This window comes from Lactuca virosa, chromosome 5 (assembly GCF_052849685.1).
Source record: "Lactuca virosa cultivar CGN04683 chromosome 5, Lactuca_virosa_CGN04683_v6, whole genome shotgun sequence".
Lineage (NCBI taxonomy): Eukaryota > Viridiplantae > Streptophyta > Magnoliopsida > Asterales > Asteraceae > Lactuca > Lactuca virosa.
Window position 1 is genome coordinate 345467493 of NC_136430.1, and position 17064 is coordinate 345484556.

Sequence of the window (17064 nt, forward strand, 5' to 3'; positions counted from 1 at the left end):
GCTACCTAGGAAAATATTTAAAAATTAATTGATGGATTGGGCTTTTGGACAGTCGATTACTCTTGTGATCTATCACGAGCCTCTTTTCTAAATGTCATCAATTCCACTAAATAAAAAATGGGTAATTCTAAAGGCACCAACCATATTCTAACTACACGAAGATTTGATGTGCCGTCAGTCAATGTCAAACACAAATTTTGATTGACTGTATATCAATTTTATTTTTATTTATAATTTTTTTTATAAACTTTATATATATATATATATATATATATATATATATATATATATATATATATATATATATATATATAGAAGTGTTTACTTTAACCATTTTTCTTTTATAATCTTGTTTTTTATGATTCTTGTTTAAGATTCCAAATCATCCTTTTTAATATCAAATAATATATAAATCCAAATATATATTGCCCAGCCGTTTTTATCTTTATTTTTATAAAAAGCTTTTTTCAATTGTGTGTAACATTAGTTATGTTTTGGTTTAATATTTTATATTGTATTGATGAATAATAAATATAATCTTGGTATTATTTCAAACACGTTTGATTTTACGGACATATATGTTATTTCATTACGTGGATAAAAACTATATGTTATTTTCATAAATAATGATATATGTAAGTGTCAAAAACCATATGAAATAAAAGAACAAACATAAATATTCAACTTAAGAACCATAAACATATAAATTTATTTTTAGTTCCAATTATATAAAATGACACGGTGACATTAAAATCATCAACATCTTTTGAAATGATATGTTTTTTCAACAAATCTTACACTATTTTTTTTCAACATTCATTTTTAGTCAACAGTATTGGACATGTATAGAGAATTAAAAATTAATTTATTTGTATTTGTTTAAAAAAATATTATATCAATATTAATGTTCATCTATAGAGAATTAAAAATTAAAATTTATAATAAATTTGAAAAACAAAATCGAAAAAAATATCATTTCAAAATGGATTGTCAATATCATTTCTCGCGTTCTCGATTTCATAATTGTTTTCGTTTGAATATATATATATATATATATATATATATATATATATATATATATATATATATATATATATATATATATATATATATATATATGAAAATTTGTCAAAAACATATGTTTTGAATATATTATTATAAAAAAATACAAACTTTTAAAGTAAAAAGATTTAAAACTTAAAGGGGTAATACAGATTATTGTTATAAGTTATAGGGTCTTAAATGAAAATATTTGACAAGTATAATGAATTTATAATGGATTGGACAGATTGGATGTGAATTGGATGTGAAGGTAAGTAAAAATGGGACTTTTATGCAATACACGAATTTATTCGTGTATATAGGAGAACCCTAAAAAATATCATATCCTTTTTGGAGATGTAGGAGAGATTATTTAGGATTTTTTCAGAAAATAAACGGAAAGACGCCTGGCCATTAATTTTATCAAAAACATTAACTCATAAAACAAATAAATTTATTCTTAATCACCGGTTTCACATATTTAGCTAATTTTTATAGGCCCAAACATTTGCAATTGTGTAGCCCATTACTCTATTACTCTAGCCTGGACTTTTCATTCAACCATCCGCAAAGAATCCCAGATAGGTTTGTAAATTAAAAAGAAAACAAGTCCTTGTGCTATATGATCTTACGTTGTATGTATCACTAACTTAGCTTCCAGGTATTCCTAATACTATATTTTAAGAGGGCTCGGTGTGGGCAACGCCCACAATTGTTTTTGTGAGGCGGCACCCTAAAAACGACATGACCACGGGGAACACCCCCCCCCCCCCCCCACCTTCGTTGAGACGGCAAGGATTGGTAAAGCGTTTTTTTTTCTCTTCTTCCATTTGACCGTTGAAAAACAGTAACAATTTAAAAAAAAAATTACCTATAAATACATACTATTATTTTTAATTTTAATCACCACTTTTCTCTTTATTCCATAAACTTTCAATAATTCCAAAAAAAAAAATGAAACTGTGGCGTGGAAAGGCCGGTACGCAAGTGGTCATCATGGAACACATTCTTTGGTATTAGAGGTTGTTGCTTCCTAAGATTTATGGATTTGGCATGCTTTTTTTCAGGGTTGAGGGTTCGAACAACGACGTGAACGTTCTTGATCAATCACCAATATTCGACGATATTTTGTCAGGAAATGCATCGGATGCTCCTTTCCCAGTGAATGAAAATAAATATATGTTTGGGTATTACCTTACAGATGGAATATATCCGGCATATTCCACATCCGTAAAGGCGTTTCAACACCAAGTGGAACCAAGAGACAAATTTTTCAAGAGAAAACAAGGAGCACGTAAGGATGTGGAACGTGATTTTGGAGTTCCAAAGTCCAAATGGCACATAGTTCAACATGCGCCACGATCATATCAGTTAGACGTTCTACAAGATATTATGTATGCAGTTATCATAATACATAACATGATGGTTGAAGATAAAAGACGAAATATTGCGGAGTATTCGGCTTTAAAGCCCAGACACATGCAATTTAAACCCGGGACATCGGAATATTTACATAGGGTCGTAGATATTAAAGACGCACAAAAACACAAGCAGCTTCGAGAAGATTTGGCTGATTTTATGTACGATGGAAATGAAAATGAATAAATTAGGGGCAAAATGTCTTTTTTTTTTGTTTTTAAATGTTATTTTTTTGTTGTAATGTTTTTTTAGATTTTTAAATGTTATGTTTAATTAAAAAAGTAGGTTTTATTTAAATAACATGTTTTAATTAATTTTGTTTAAATATAAAAAGTTTAATCGGAAAAAAAAATTGATCACATGGAGTTTTATAACTTTCTTTTCGGAAACGACAAATGAATCAACGAAAGCTTACTCGCAATATTTCAACGAGCACCACAGGTTCATTTCCACGGGAAACTTCCCCACATGAGGCACAAGTTTAAGACGCACCATTTCAGACATTACAGGGATTGAACACCCGACCTCTGACCTCACATGGGTATTAAACCTATGTCTCTTCCGAGAATTGAATGGAATGATTCCTCTCCCTTGGTTAGAGAAATCTCAGATTCTCTTATGGATCATGTAATCCCAAGAGATTCATTACTGTATTATTTGGAAGAAAATATCAAAAAAAGGTGCTTTTTTCTGCGCATATTCCCTGGTGAGGATATGCATATAATATTTTAGGTTTGCGCCTCTGACTCAGTACTTGATAGACTATCTAATGAAGAATCTGAGATGAATACTATATGGTAGCGGCAGGAAATTCTTTGGCCTTGAATCAGGGTGTTGTACTACTTGACTGGTAAGAAAGAGCTTTCGTAAGAACTGGAAGACTCTTGTATGTGTAGACCAGGTCGACTGATCCGTTTTCAATTTTGAAAAGTTCTGATTCGCTTCTGAAAGAATTTGAACTAATTGTGCCACAGTTGAGCGTTTCTGTCCAATCGCTACATAGACTTCTTAAGAAAACCTCAGTGGGGCGTGCCCCAACCATAACCCAACCAACCCTTTCTCTTAGAGCTTTATATCTAGGCTGGAAGTTATTGACATGGAGTATTATTATAGAGTTGTAAAGCTTTAATATGTTTAATTAATTAACATGTACAATCGAGTGGCTTTATATAGCCAAAGTTACAGCTATATGCGATAGACTAGGAATGATACAGGGAGAATATAGCTGGTGTTGACTAAATATTTACACCTCAATATCTTATAAATATATAAAAGATACGAACCGTATCTTAGTCCTTAATACGCCCCCGTAAGATGGAGGATCCGTCAGATACTCCAAGCTTGGAACGAAGTCGGAGAAACGGAGCACGAGTTAATGGTTTGGTGAGAGCATCAGCCAGTTGATCAAAGGAGTTGATATGTCTAACGCGCAAGGATCCATCTTGAACTTTTTCTCGAACAAAATGATAGTCTAAAGCTACATGTTTCATTCTAGAATGATAAACTGGGTTGGCGCATGAGTAGGTAGCTCCCGTATTGTCACAGTAGAGTGTTGGCTGATGTGAGGATGAGATACCCAAATCCAGTAACAGGTTTTTAACCCAAGCGATTTCAGAGGCGGCATTAGCAAGCGCTTTGTACTCTGCTTCTGTGGAGGACCGAGAGACAGATTTTTGGCGGACCGATCTCCAAGAGATAATGTTGGAACCAAGGTAGAGAATGTAGGCAGTGGTGGAGCGTCCGCCACAGTCGATTCCCCCCAATCGGAGTCGGAGAAGGCAGTGAGATCCATTGTTGACTTGCGGCTAAGAAGTAGACCATGGTGAATAGAGCCTTTCAAATACCTGAGAACTCGTTTGAGAGCCTGCCAATGAATTTCTGTCGGTGCATGCATGAACTGAGAGAGTTTGTTGCCAGCAAAAGAAATATCCGGTCTCGTAAATGCCAAGTATTGTAAAGAGCCGACTAACCTCCGATATGGTGTAGGATCTGTGCTTGCGGACCCGTCTTGTGCTGTGAGAGAGACTGAGGCGTTCAGCGGGGTGGCTATTTCTTTGGCTCCGTTCATGTTAAAGAGAGTGAGTAGGTCTTGGATATGGCGATGTTGAGATAGAAACAGACCGGTAGAAGTCGGTATCACCTCAATGCCAAGAAAGTGATGTAATGAACCTAGCTCTTTGATGGAGAACCTATTGGCTAAGTTCGTGACAAACTTGTCTAGGAAGGATGAATTGTTACTAGTGAGTACAAAGTCGTCTACATAAACGAGAAGATAACAAAGGATATGATTTTTATTGTAGACGAAGAGAGATAGGTCAGCTCTAGACTTGCAAAAACCTACATAAGTGAGAAAGTTGGTGAGTTCAATGTACCACGCTCTCGGTGCTTGCTTAAGGCCATATAGGGATTTTTTAAGTTTGCAGATGTGGTTGGGAAATTGGGGATGAGCGAATCCAGGTGGTTGAGACATGAATACTTCTTCATGAAGGGTGCCATGGAGAAATGCATTGTTGACATCTAGTTGGCGAATAACCCAACTGTGAGAGAGAGCAATGGATAGAATTGTTCGAATAGTGACTGGTTTGGTTACTGGGCTGAAGGTATCAAAGTAATTTTTGCCATACTGTTGGAGGAACCCTTTGGCGACTAGTCTGGCTTTGTATTTTGTAATGGTGCCATCAGGGTTTCTTTTGATGCGAAATATCCATTTGCAGCCAATTGGAGTGTGAGAGGATTTTGGAACTAGTTCCCAGGTTCCATTAGCGATTAATGCATTAAACTCTTGGTCCATGGCATGACGCCAATTTGGGTCTTTGAGAGCTTGTGTATGTGTGTTTGGTTCATGAGTTGGGGGTATTGGGTGAAGGGTAGCAGTGTTTATAAAGGATGGGTTATAGTATTTAGGGTTTTGTTTGCGGGGACGGGTAGCAGGTAGGGGTGGTTGTGGTTGTGGTTGAGGTGAGGGAGGTGATTGTGAGGGAGTACTGGGTGAGGATGCAGTCGAAGATATCACAGAGACAGGAGAGGCAGCAGTGGGAGTGGTAGGCGGGGTGTCATGAGAGGTGGTCGGTATGGGTGGAGATGGAGAATGGGAATTTGCTTCTTCTATTATTATTGGGACGGGTGGCGTATTTGAGGGTGATGAGATTGGAATGTTAGAAGTGGGTGTGGTTTTGGTTGTTTTGATTGAGTTAAGAAAGGCATCTGGTGTAGGTAGAGGTGTGTCAGGGGGTAAGCGACTGGAGGGAAAAAGAGCGGGTATAAACTCAACATGGCGGGAGTGATATAGGCGTTTCGTTTCGAGGTCATAACATTTGTAGGCAGATTTGGAATTTGAGTAGCCAAGAAATAGACATGGTGCTGATTTTGGTTGGAGTTTTGAGTTGGTATAGGGGCGTAGCCATGGGTAACACAGACATCCAAATGGTTTGAGTTTGGAATAATTTGGTGGCTGTTTGAATAGGCACTCATAAGGGGATTTGTGATCAAGTATGGGGGTTGGAAGTCTGTTGATGAGGTAAACTGCAGTTTCAAATGCATGGGACCAGCATGTGAGGGGTAGGTTAGCATAGTGTAGTAGGGCTAGACCAGTTTCCACAATATGTCTGTGGCGTCGTTCTGCAATTCCATTCTGTTCAGGTGTGTGGGGCGGGGTAGTGTAGTGGGAGATGCCATGAGCTTGTAGGATTGGTAGGAGGCCTAGATATTCCCCACCATTATCACTAAATATTGACACAATTGGATGCTGAAAGTATTTTTCAACGAGCAGTTTGAAGGTTGGGAATAACTTGGCTACATCGTTTTTGTGTTTGATGGGATATATCCATGTGTACTTTGTAAAGTAGTCAACAAAGATAACATAGTAACGGAAGTTATCTATGGATGTTTGAACAGGACCCCAGACATCAGTGTAAAGAAGTTGAAGAGGATGGTTTGCAACAAAGGAATTGGAACCAAAAGGTAACTTGTGACTTTTATTAATCGAACAAGAAGGACAATGAACATTGAAATTTGAACTTAAACCTAGTTGAGAAATAATAGACTTAAAAACACGGACTGATGGATGGCCAAGTTTGTGATGAAGGCTCAATGGAGAATTCTTGGAGATAGTGTTGATTTGAACTGTAGGTGATAAGCTGGTGTGGTAGATGCCTTCAGTTCTCTCTCCTCGCATGAGACGCGCCCCCGTGCACAGATCCTTCACAAAAAAATGAGATGGAAAGAATTCCACCGAAACAAGATTAGTGTCACATAATTGAGAAACAGAAACAAGGTTTTTGTGTAAGCGTGGAACATGTAAGACTTTGGATAATAGTAAGTTTCTGTGAGGTGTCTTGATGTAAGTGTTGCCAATGTTAGAAATAGGTAAACCTGTACCATCACCAAGGACGACTTCATCAGGACCGCCATATTCTGAAACACTGTGAAGTGTTTGACGGTCGGAGGTAACATGGTTGGAGGCGCCAGTATCAAATAGCCAAGAAGGAGATGTTGGAGCTGAAGTAGTAACATTGGCTACTGGGTTTGTGGTTGTGTCTGTGTTAACGTTGTTGTCTCTTAGAAACCTGGCTAGTTTGCGACAGTCACGGGTGAGATGTCCAGGTATATTACAATACTGACAAAACTCAGTATTTCTGGTGTTGCGGTTTCCTTGAGAATTGTGACTGGACCAGTTAGAAGCATGGGCCCCTCGTTGTGATCTGGTATTGTGGGACCGATTGTTCCTGGAAAATGAATTTGGGTTACGGAAAATTGACCCCTGTTGCCGATCGGTGTAGTTGACTGTAGTGGGTATAGATTCAGGTGGTAATGTCGTTTCTTTAAGAGCTCGTTCATAATCAGTGAGTTTATCAAAGAGTTCAGAATAAGCGATTGGGTTATCTCTCACCTTGATAGCTGCAGCAATAGTGTTGTAGTCGTCGCCTAATTGAGATAGGATGTGAATCATGAGGTCCTCTTCTGAAACACGACTTTGTGCTAGGGCTAGGTTATCGGCAATTGCACGCATCTCGTGAAGGAACTCTGTGATGGAGCGACTACCCTTAGGGTTTTTCGCTAACTTGGACTTTAAGGAGATGATACGAGATCTGGATGAGGAGGCAAAGCTTGAGTGAAGTCGTTCCCATGCTTCACGGGCTGTGGAGGCAGAGGAAATTAGAGGTTGAATTGAGTCAGAGCAACTACCTAAGATTGCACTGAAAATCATCTGGTCTTTGCGATACCACGGAAGGTATTCTGGGTTGGGGATGGGCTTGCCATCCTTGTCATTGAGTTCTTTTGCAGGTTTGGTGGAGGGACCGATGATGAAGTCTTCAAGTTCGAGGCTGATCAGGGTCGATTCAACCTGTTTTCTCCATACTGGGTAGTTCGCTGCTGTGAGCTTTGTGGTCAGATGGGTGGCGGCTGTGATTTGGGTGTTTTTGGCCATTGAATAGCCCTAGATGTAAGTAAGAGAGGAAACAGCTTGAGTTGAGGTGGATCAAAGAACTCGTGAGAGTTATTGGTGCTCTGATACCATATAGAGTTGTAAAGCTTTAATATGTTTAATTAATTAACATGTACAATCGAGTGGCTTTATATAGCCAAAGTTACAGCTATATGCGATAGACTAGGAATGATACAGGGAGAATACAGCTGGTGTTGACTAAATATTTACACCTCAATATCTTATAAATATATAAAAGATACGAACCGTATCTTAGTCCTTAATAATTATAACTAGTTGCCCATTTCCTCAATTTGGTATTATAATACCATATTGACATGGCATGTGAGGTGGAGACTTTTGGGTGTGATAACACCCCTTAACTAGTTTCCTACACCCACCAATCTAAGTAACTATATGTTATTTTTGCTTCCTTTGTGTTTATTGAACCGGAAATAAAATTATATGCTCAAGATAATGGCATAAGTGTGATGATCCGACTTATCTTTATAGAAACTTTGCATTTACAGGTAATTTAATGTTGGATTTTATTTATTTATTTATTTATTATTTTTTTTGCAGGTTGCTTTTGGTGATTTGTGATCACATGGATTCAACAAATTACTGTTCACTCTCTTTGCGAAAATTTGAGCTCGATCTTTGCTCAGAGGTTGTGATCACATGGATTCAACAATTGTTGTTTTTTGTAGTGGCTCTAGAAATTCTAAAGCATGCCCTTGTTGGTTTCTACTTATCATTTACGTTTTTTAGTGCAACTGGTATAACTTCTTCCTTTTGTCCAATGTTCTTATTATAATAGTGCCAGTACACGTTATCAAATTTGTGGATTTTCTTTCTTGTCAAGTTTGCTGATATTACCAAGTGAATTGGTCTAACCTTGTATTGTTTAGCATTTGCTTTTCCAAGCGATTTTATGTCTATTTTTTGGAAGCTACATGTTTTACAATTTAGCAAGAACGATAGTACAAAACCAAAAAATTGTTTATTAGTACTCACAATCGGTTGTTTTCATAAAGTTTGGCATGATTTTATTGAACTATAACTTGCTTGTGCTGTTGTTCAAATCATATTTCTATATTCTCATTTAAGATGCTTATATGCTGTTAAATCAATTTCAATGGATCTCACCAAGTCTTTTTTTTTTGGTCTCTATTCTTGGCATCCGGTACCAGTAGGAATTCACGGTAATTTCCTCTTTTACATCTTAATGTCATTTGTCTTTATAAACTCTTTTCTAATTACTAATATGATTCTTCAAATACACTGTAAATAAGACTTACTAAATATATAGTTTTGATGGTTGTAAGTCTTTTTAAACAAATAAGATGCACTACGGAACTTCCTTATCAAATGTGGATTGGTTACATGGTGGTGCTAAATCAATTATCACTTTGACAAGGCCATTTATTTATTGGCCTAAGACAAAGCTGTTAGGAACCCAATGTAGCAAAACAACTTTTCTTTACCCATTAAATATAGTATTTTCATTTTTTTTTCCTTTAGGACATTGAACTTTGATAGATTCATCCAATTATAGCATCATAGTTTTATTATTTCTCTTAGTATAATATTGTATTTTCATTTTCACTTATTATGATATTGTCTGTCCATTATAACATTCTACGTTTATCTTTTAAAATATCCAACTTACCCTTCTTAGGCCGTGCTTAGCACAACCCTTAAAACATACCTAGTGTCTCAATAAACTATCTGTCTCTTTCTCTTTTCATTTTCTCAATCTATAACTTAAACAAAGCAAATGAACATAACGACGAGAATAATGAGGTTACCAGAAATATGTTTACCTGGTGAACTCTCACCTCCTCTCATATATATGTGTTTCACTTGAATGTATTTTAGCTTTACTAATAATTTTTTTAATGCTTAGAGTACTTAGAGCTGTTCACTATTTGGATAAAATCGAATTGTCCAATTGGGCAATTTGGATTGGACTATTTGGTTTGGATTTTTGGATTGGTTTTCAACAAAACCGAATTATTATTTTGATTTCGGATTAGTTTTGGTTTATAAAATAAGAACCGAATAGTCCAAAAAAACCGAATAAACATTTATTATTTATAATATATATCTATAGTTATTTATTAATTATGTAATTTATTTTTTCAAATAGGTTAAAAAACATTTCACCCGATAAAAAAACATTAATATGCATTTTCTCTCAAAAGTTTTCTATCTATAAAATACTTAACTACAGTATATCTTCTTAGTAGTTGTTTATAAATTTCAAATCACAACTAAATAATTTGTTTTTATTTCTTGTGTAAAATTGGGTAATATTATAATTATATGTCATTTTAAAATTTTTGGTTTTTGAAAACCGAATTATAAAAACCGATCCAACCGAATTGTAATTGGATCGGATCGGATCGGATTTGAATTTAGTTTGGACTATTCAGATACATGTTTTGAATACCGAAATTAATTTGGATTCACTTTATTGGATCGGATCAAACCGATCCATCCAAACGAACACCCCTAAGAGTACTAGGTTTGTAGACATAGGCATTACACTAATTCGTTAAATAGTTTGTTACTTATTTATGATATTAACCCTTCAATTTACATATTAAACGGTCTATAAGAGGTAGAGTGGTAGTTTTTTTGAACAAATATATTTAGAACTTACATTTTGGTTAAAAAAAAATATATTAAATAATGTTTTCTTGAACAATTTAAATTGTTTGTTACTCATTTTTTACATTAATCATTAATAATGTACAACATAAGAAATTGTTATTGATTACACCAAAATTTACATGTAATTTAGTTCACTTTATTTTTATTTGCCTAGTTGCTAGTTGTATTGCATAATCAATGGGTAATGGGTAATAAGTGTATATATGAAATTTCCCTTATTGAAGATTGCATAAAAATCGAAAAGTTACATAAGATCCATTAATGATGAAATGACGGGTTCTCTAACTATTCACATTTTAATAGTAAATTATGTATATACATTTATACGTACACTCTATGAACTAGAACACTCTATGAACTAAGAACACTCTGTGAACTAAGAATAAAAGGTTATTGTCACCGTAGCCCAACAATATTTCATATATTTGTTTAAATGGTTCCTTGTGATTTTTTTGCCTTTAAAGGGTACCAACTTTTGTTTTTAGGTTTTAAAAAGTCATTATGAAAATTTTGAAGGGTCACCCTGTGACCCATCCTAATCATCAATTTCCATATGACACATAATTGCCACGTTGGTACGAGAGATGCCACCAAATTAGAAAAATCTTTTGCTCCTAACTTGTTCATTTTCTTGACTGTTTGGTAGAACCCTTCTCCGGTTTTTGTGTTTAATTTGGTCCTCATATGAATGAGTTTGGTTAAAGCATTTGATCGAGCAGTTGGGCTGCATAGTACCTGGTTCAATAGATAAGAAGGAAGATGAACACACGAATAAGAATGAGGAATCGGGCCCATTTTTAAGATAAGGAAGATGAACACACGAATAAGAATGAGGAATCGGGCCCATTTTTAAGATAATATCCCTGAAAGTGTACTCCTCAGGAAGCATATCGTACAAGTCATCCCATTGCAACTCACATTTTGAATCCTTTTGGGATCAAGAAAATGAGAAAATCTCACTTGATCTGTATGGCTATACGCTTTCATCTTGAACACGAAATCGCTGATTTTTCTTAAACAAAAGCTAGAATACCACCCTGAATCCGCTAACAAATAGTCGGTTTGTTTGTAATGAACGTATCTCGTTTTCCCCTTTTGATATTGGTAAACAGAGGCCCTCCAGCTGCCATGATCGACATTGAATTCGAAGGGATACAAGTAGTTGTTCAAGTTTAGATGAATCACCGGCGGAGGTCCGTCGCACCATCTCAAAAGATCAATGGTATAAGCACTCAGGATTTCATCGACATCCGACATAATCCGCAAATCACCATCTTCAATTCCAGGAATTCTGAGAAGATGATCGAACACCAATCGTTGACACGCCTCTTCGATAAACGAATTCTCCCCCTTTCTAAATCGTCTACTGATTGTCCCGTAGGTTAATCTAGGTTCAATGAAATCGAATTTTTCTCGATTGATGACGAAATAGTGGGGTTTGGGGATGCTTGTGAAGGTGGAATTCGTGTCGAGAAGAACAAATTGAGTGATCAGGCCGGCTCTATTTTTGTAAAACTAAGCAAGGGCTTAGGCACCAATTCCAAAGGCCCAATTTTAAAGCTTATTTTGTAATATATATATATATATATATATATATATATATATATATATATATATATATATATATATATATATATATATATATATTTCTTGGGTTACAAAGACAAATTGAAGCTTGGTTTGGTGGTAAAAGCATTGGTTTATAAAACTAAAGATCTTAAGTTCGAAATTGTTTGCGTACCTGAAGGGCCCCAATTTTTTATTTGTTTAGAGCCCCCAAATTGATTGAGCCGCCCCTGTGAGTGATATAAGGGTGGAGTTCCTTCCATCTGATTGTAAACATGTCGACCTTGTTGTTGAAGAGAACAACGTCGTATACTTTCTGAGGGTAACCACGAACTTCCCAACCATAGAGTTTGCAGAGCGACGTCATTGAAATGTTTTCATGATAGTATTGAGGCAGATTTGCAGTGGAGATTCTTGCATTTGTAAGTCAATTTCGTGTTCACTTTGTTTGGGTGTTCTTGATTTTGTGTCTTGCTTTTCTCTTGAAGAACACAAATGAACCAAAGGTTTGGGTATTCTTGCTTTTCTCTCTGACGAAGAAAACAAAGTTCGATTTTGTGCTTAAGCGTAATAACTCTTGACTTACGTGGCAATGATGAGTCGACTCACCACTGAGTCATTGTTGACTCACTTGCTTAGTTGACAATTGATAAGACAGTGTAATCTTAAAAAATGGGTAAAGGTACGAAATTAACCGGTAAAACACAAGTTCGTACCCTTTAAAGGCAAAAAAAAAAATCTCGATGGACCATTTAAACAAATATACGAAATATTGTTGGGCTAATAACTCAAGAATAAAATATGGACTTATATCATATACAAATTGATAAATTTTATCTTGGAATATTATATCGTGTTTCTTGTTCAAGGTTTCACACACAAGAAAGGTACACTACGTATATACTATAAATACAATAGATAAGACAAGAATTTATACTAGAGACATGTTTCGATAAGAAAGAGTTTATAGTCAACCCGTTATGTATAAATACAATAGATAAGACATATTATAAGGCGTTTATCAAGCAACCAAAGAATTTATTAAATTGTATTTGTCTAAGAAAGTCAAAATCAACGGGCCTACATTTATTGACCTTTACCACATTTTTCTTAACTTCTATACACACGCATGCCCACAAATTATATGTTGATCGTGAAATCTCTAGTTGATGAGGGTTAGGTATTGGGAGTCTCGTTCTCACACATTAAAATACATTTATCTTTTCATAAATTATTGATTTATATACGTATGTAAAATTTTGAATCAGCATGCGTATTTCATTTGTATGTTACATTGGACATTTGTCAAAACAATAGCAAGAAAATTATATAGAAAGCGTCTGCATTTTCTTTAAACTGGACATTTCGATGTTTATTATTGATTTGATTGATATATTTATTTTCTAAATATTTTTGTCATAGTGTTTGACTGTTATTTCGTTGATATTATAAATTTCATGTGTGTCATGATGTGTTGACGTCGTTGTAAATGTAAATATCGCTACATTTTTCAACAGGTTGGGATGGTTAAGTTATAAGCATTTTTTGTTTTCTTGTTTCTTTCCAGAAGGTAATTTGTAACATATATATATATATATATATATATATATATATATATATATATATATATATATATATATATATATATATATATAAAGAGAGAGAGGCTAGGTTAAAATATGGATAACATCTATTGTGCGGACATATGTGTAGACAGTGCTATTATATGAGAATGATTAAGAGAATAGGTTGTTTGATAATGTAAATACGTTCAACCACATATAAATATCCTCATTATCATGCATTCTCACTAATTCTTAATTATTTTTGTTCTCACGCATCGTTTTTTCACTCATTCTCATTCTTACAGAATATAATTATCAAGAACACATTCTGATATAATGAGAATCATAAAAAAATCCATAATGATAATAGTTATGTGAGGTTGAACGTATTCACATTACCAAACAACAAATTGTCTTAGGTGTCGTTTGTTTTTTTGAAGCGACAATGTCTTAAATTTGCGGACCACCTCTGCAACCCTCTGTAGCAGAAGAGGGGGATCAAACAGCAACATTATGTAATAAAAAATCTGTTTGTTTTTTAACCTCTGTAGACTGCTGCAATAAGTTAAAATAATGTGGGAAGAGGTTTGAAGCAGAGGGTCAAGTGTTGCGCCACACAGCACATGCGCATCAGTTTTTAAGTCAGAAGTCTTCTGAAAAACAAACAGCTGCAAAGGGCCAAGTGTTGCGTGTGTGTTGCGCGACGCAACAATAAGTGGTCAGATGTTGTTTTTTAAAAAACAAACAACACCTTCTCTTTCGGGATCCCGAAGTCTTCATAGTCAAATCGATATGGGCCTTTTTTGAGACGAGGGAGGAGCCAATATTTTCTTTCTTCATGAGCAACTAGCCACTTGACATGGTCGTGTCAAGATCAGAAAGGGAGAAATGAGCACTAACGCGTGTAGCTTTGGATCCTGGGAATACCAAATAAATCTTTAAGATCTCCCAAGACAAGAGATGAAAGTGCTCAAGGATCCTTACCGGTAGCCATAGGGACGATGGCAGTTGAACATTCTTGGTGACTGGAAGGATCAAGCTTGAATGTCATATCAATTTCGGGCAGAGCAAGAAAGTTCTTAATCCAATCTTCAGTATCTTCAGCGGGAGGAATTAGCTCGTCGAACTTGAAAGCTGCAAAAAGTCAAACAAAATAAGAAGTGTGAATATCGGGATCCTTAATATAGAGATAAGAAACCCTATCATTTTTTTACCCAGGATTGAGATAAAATATTTCCACTGGGAATCGAGTCACGTTTCACGAAAAAGTATCTCCCTTTCCAAGCACCATCGTTATACTTCGACTTCAAGATAAGGGATGATTTTCAGTCTTAACTTTCAACAAGAAACGAGAGTTCCCGAAAGTTGAAAGATCATAGACATAGGCTAACTCGTTTAAACCAATGTTAAGTTCCATGGAACAATTCAGACGATCAATCCAATAAAGGATCCTCCAAACCGCCAGCATGGCCTGGATATACAAGATTTTGGTAATTTCGAAGAATTCAGAGATAATCCCGGAGAAGGGATAAGAAAGACCTAGCGTGAAAGGATACTCAGGAAAGCAAATCCAAACGGAAGAAATAAAATCTGGTTCAATCCTGGCATTAAAAGGTTTAAAAACAGTACCGGCAGGAAAGGTTCCAAACGAATTCAAAGCTTCGATATTGTCGTCGTCGAAGGTATAAGTTTCCTCGTAGGAAAGGATTTTCTTATCTACGAAATCATCGTCAGGTATAGCTATGATGTTTGCGCGAGATCGAGATCCCTTTTTGACCATATTTAAAAGAAAACAAAGAAGGAGAAAAAGAGACAAACGTAGTACCTTCGATGATATTCAGTGAACGTCTGGAAGAAAGTAAGATGTGACAACCCTAATAAATTTGTCACTAGTCACCGTTAGGAAATAATAGGAAAATAAATGTAATAGAAAGAATTGTAATATTCGATTTTTAAGATAATAAGAATCAGATATGTTGTTACATTCATTTGCTAAAAATTGTCCATTAGACTCTAAAAATTAGCGATCAAAAAGTTGTGCCGTTTTTCGATACGGTTAACATACTTGGATAGTACTTGTTAACGTGATCTCAAGGATATAAGATTCGTAAAAATCCGACTCCAAATGAGAGAGTTATGGATTTTATAAAAATATAAATCAATTACGTCAAAACAGTACTTAGGCTGTGTTTGGCGCGCCACAGCTAGCTGATAAGCTAGCTTATTTTTCGAGCTTTTTTATGTTATCGTGTTTGGTAAGCCAAAAAATAGTTTATGAGCTAGCTTTTTGAAAAGCTACTTATACTAGCTTTTTTAAAATTTTCCAAATACACCCCTTAATTAATTATAGAAACACATACTCTTACATGTCCTTTTATGTAATTTTATATAATTCAGCTAGTTTTACCAAATGTTATTTTTTATCAGCTAACTTTTCAGCTATCTGCTAGCTTTTTATTTAACAGCTAGCTTTTCAACCATCAGCTAGCTTTTCAGCTAGTCCGCCAAACATAGCCTTAGAGATTGGTTGAATTTTGACTAAAAGTGCAAAAAGAAGTTTCGTAGTACTCCTCGAGATATAAACTTTAGGAAAAAGTTTGTTGAAAAGGGGATCTATATGAGTAAGTTATTTTTATACAATCATTAATTCTTACCCCCGTTGGTCTCGAAAATGAAAGTCAAAACTAGCCAAAACAATCAAATAGAAAGTTATAGTACCCGTTGAGATCGTCACATAGATATAGACAAGGTCTAGATTGGAGCACACACGAGAAAGTTATGATTTTTGAAAAATCATTACTTGCACGTCAAGTGTGCGCCTCCGCGCGCCGCGCACCTGACACCGGATTCGGACAGATTGCGGGTGACGTGGCTGAGTAAGGAGGTGACACGTGGCAATTTCCTGTGGAGCCACGGTGTTTGAGTGCACGCCGCGCATAGGAAATGTGTGACACGCACCCCCAAATACTGACTATAAATAGAAGGCTATGTCATTCAGTTTCAACACACCTTCATTCACTTCTCTCTTTCTATCTGGTATGTGTGCTACCTCGTGGTGTGGTCCCGGGAGTTTCGAGCTTGTCTCTACCCTTCATCAACAGTTTCAAACCCTAGAATGAGTTCACGACCCCTATTTTACTGTTTTAAATATTTTCAGGGGGGGATACATGCTTATCAAATGGTTTTATAATAATATTTATTTTATAAATGTCAAATCATTTTATAATAAGCTAGATGCCTTATGATAGTATACTGTAGATACTATGCCTAGTTTTAAGCTATGATCTTATGTCTAAAGGTTATAATGCCTAATAATCTAAGAGTAGGTGTTACCTAGATGTTATAATGGCTAAATCCCTAGGAAACCTT

At 35.4% G+C, this 17064-nt stretch overlaps 1 protein-coding gene and 1 pseudogene across 1 annotated transcript; one reads left to right on the plus strand and one right to left on the minus strand.

Annotated features, from left to right (window-relative positions):
* Positions 1-1995: 1995 nt before the first annotated feature.
* Positions 1996-2646, plus strand: LOC145113359 (uncharacterized). The gene is made up of 2 exons (XM_079049463.1): positions 1996-2054; positions 2109-2646. Exons 1-2 carry the CDS (start codon positions 1996-1998, stop codon positions 2644-2646), a joined length of 597 nt encoding a protein of 198 aa, XP_078905589.1.
* An 8127-nt stretch (positions 2647-10773) lies between these two features.
* LOC145113360 (uncharacterized) lies at positions 10774-12497 on the minus strand (annotated as a pseudogene).
* Positions 12498-17064: the final 4567 nt, after the last annotated feature.

What these genes read in the sequence shown, in the direction of transcription:
- LOC145113359 (XM_079049463.1), top strand. Translation starts at nt 1,996, where the DNA reads ATGAAACTGTGGCGTGGAAAGGCCGGTACGCAAGTGGTCATCATGGAA. An exon ending in ATCATGGAACACATTCTTTG is followed by an intron (nt 2,055 to 2,108) that starts GTATTAGAGGTT and finishes GCTTTTTTTCAG; the next exon opens with GGTTGAGGGTTCGAACAACG.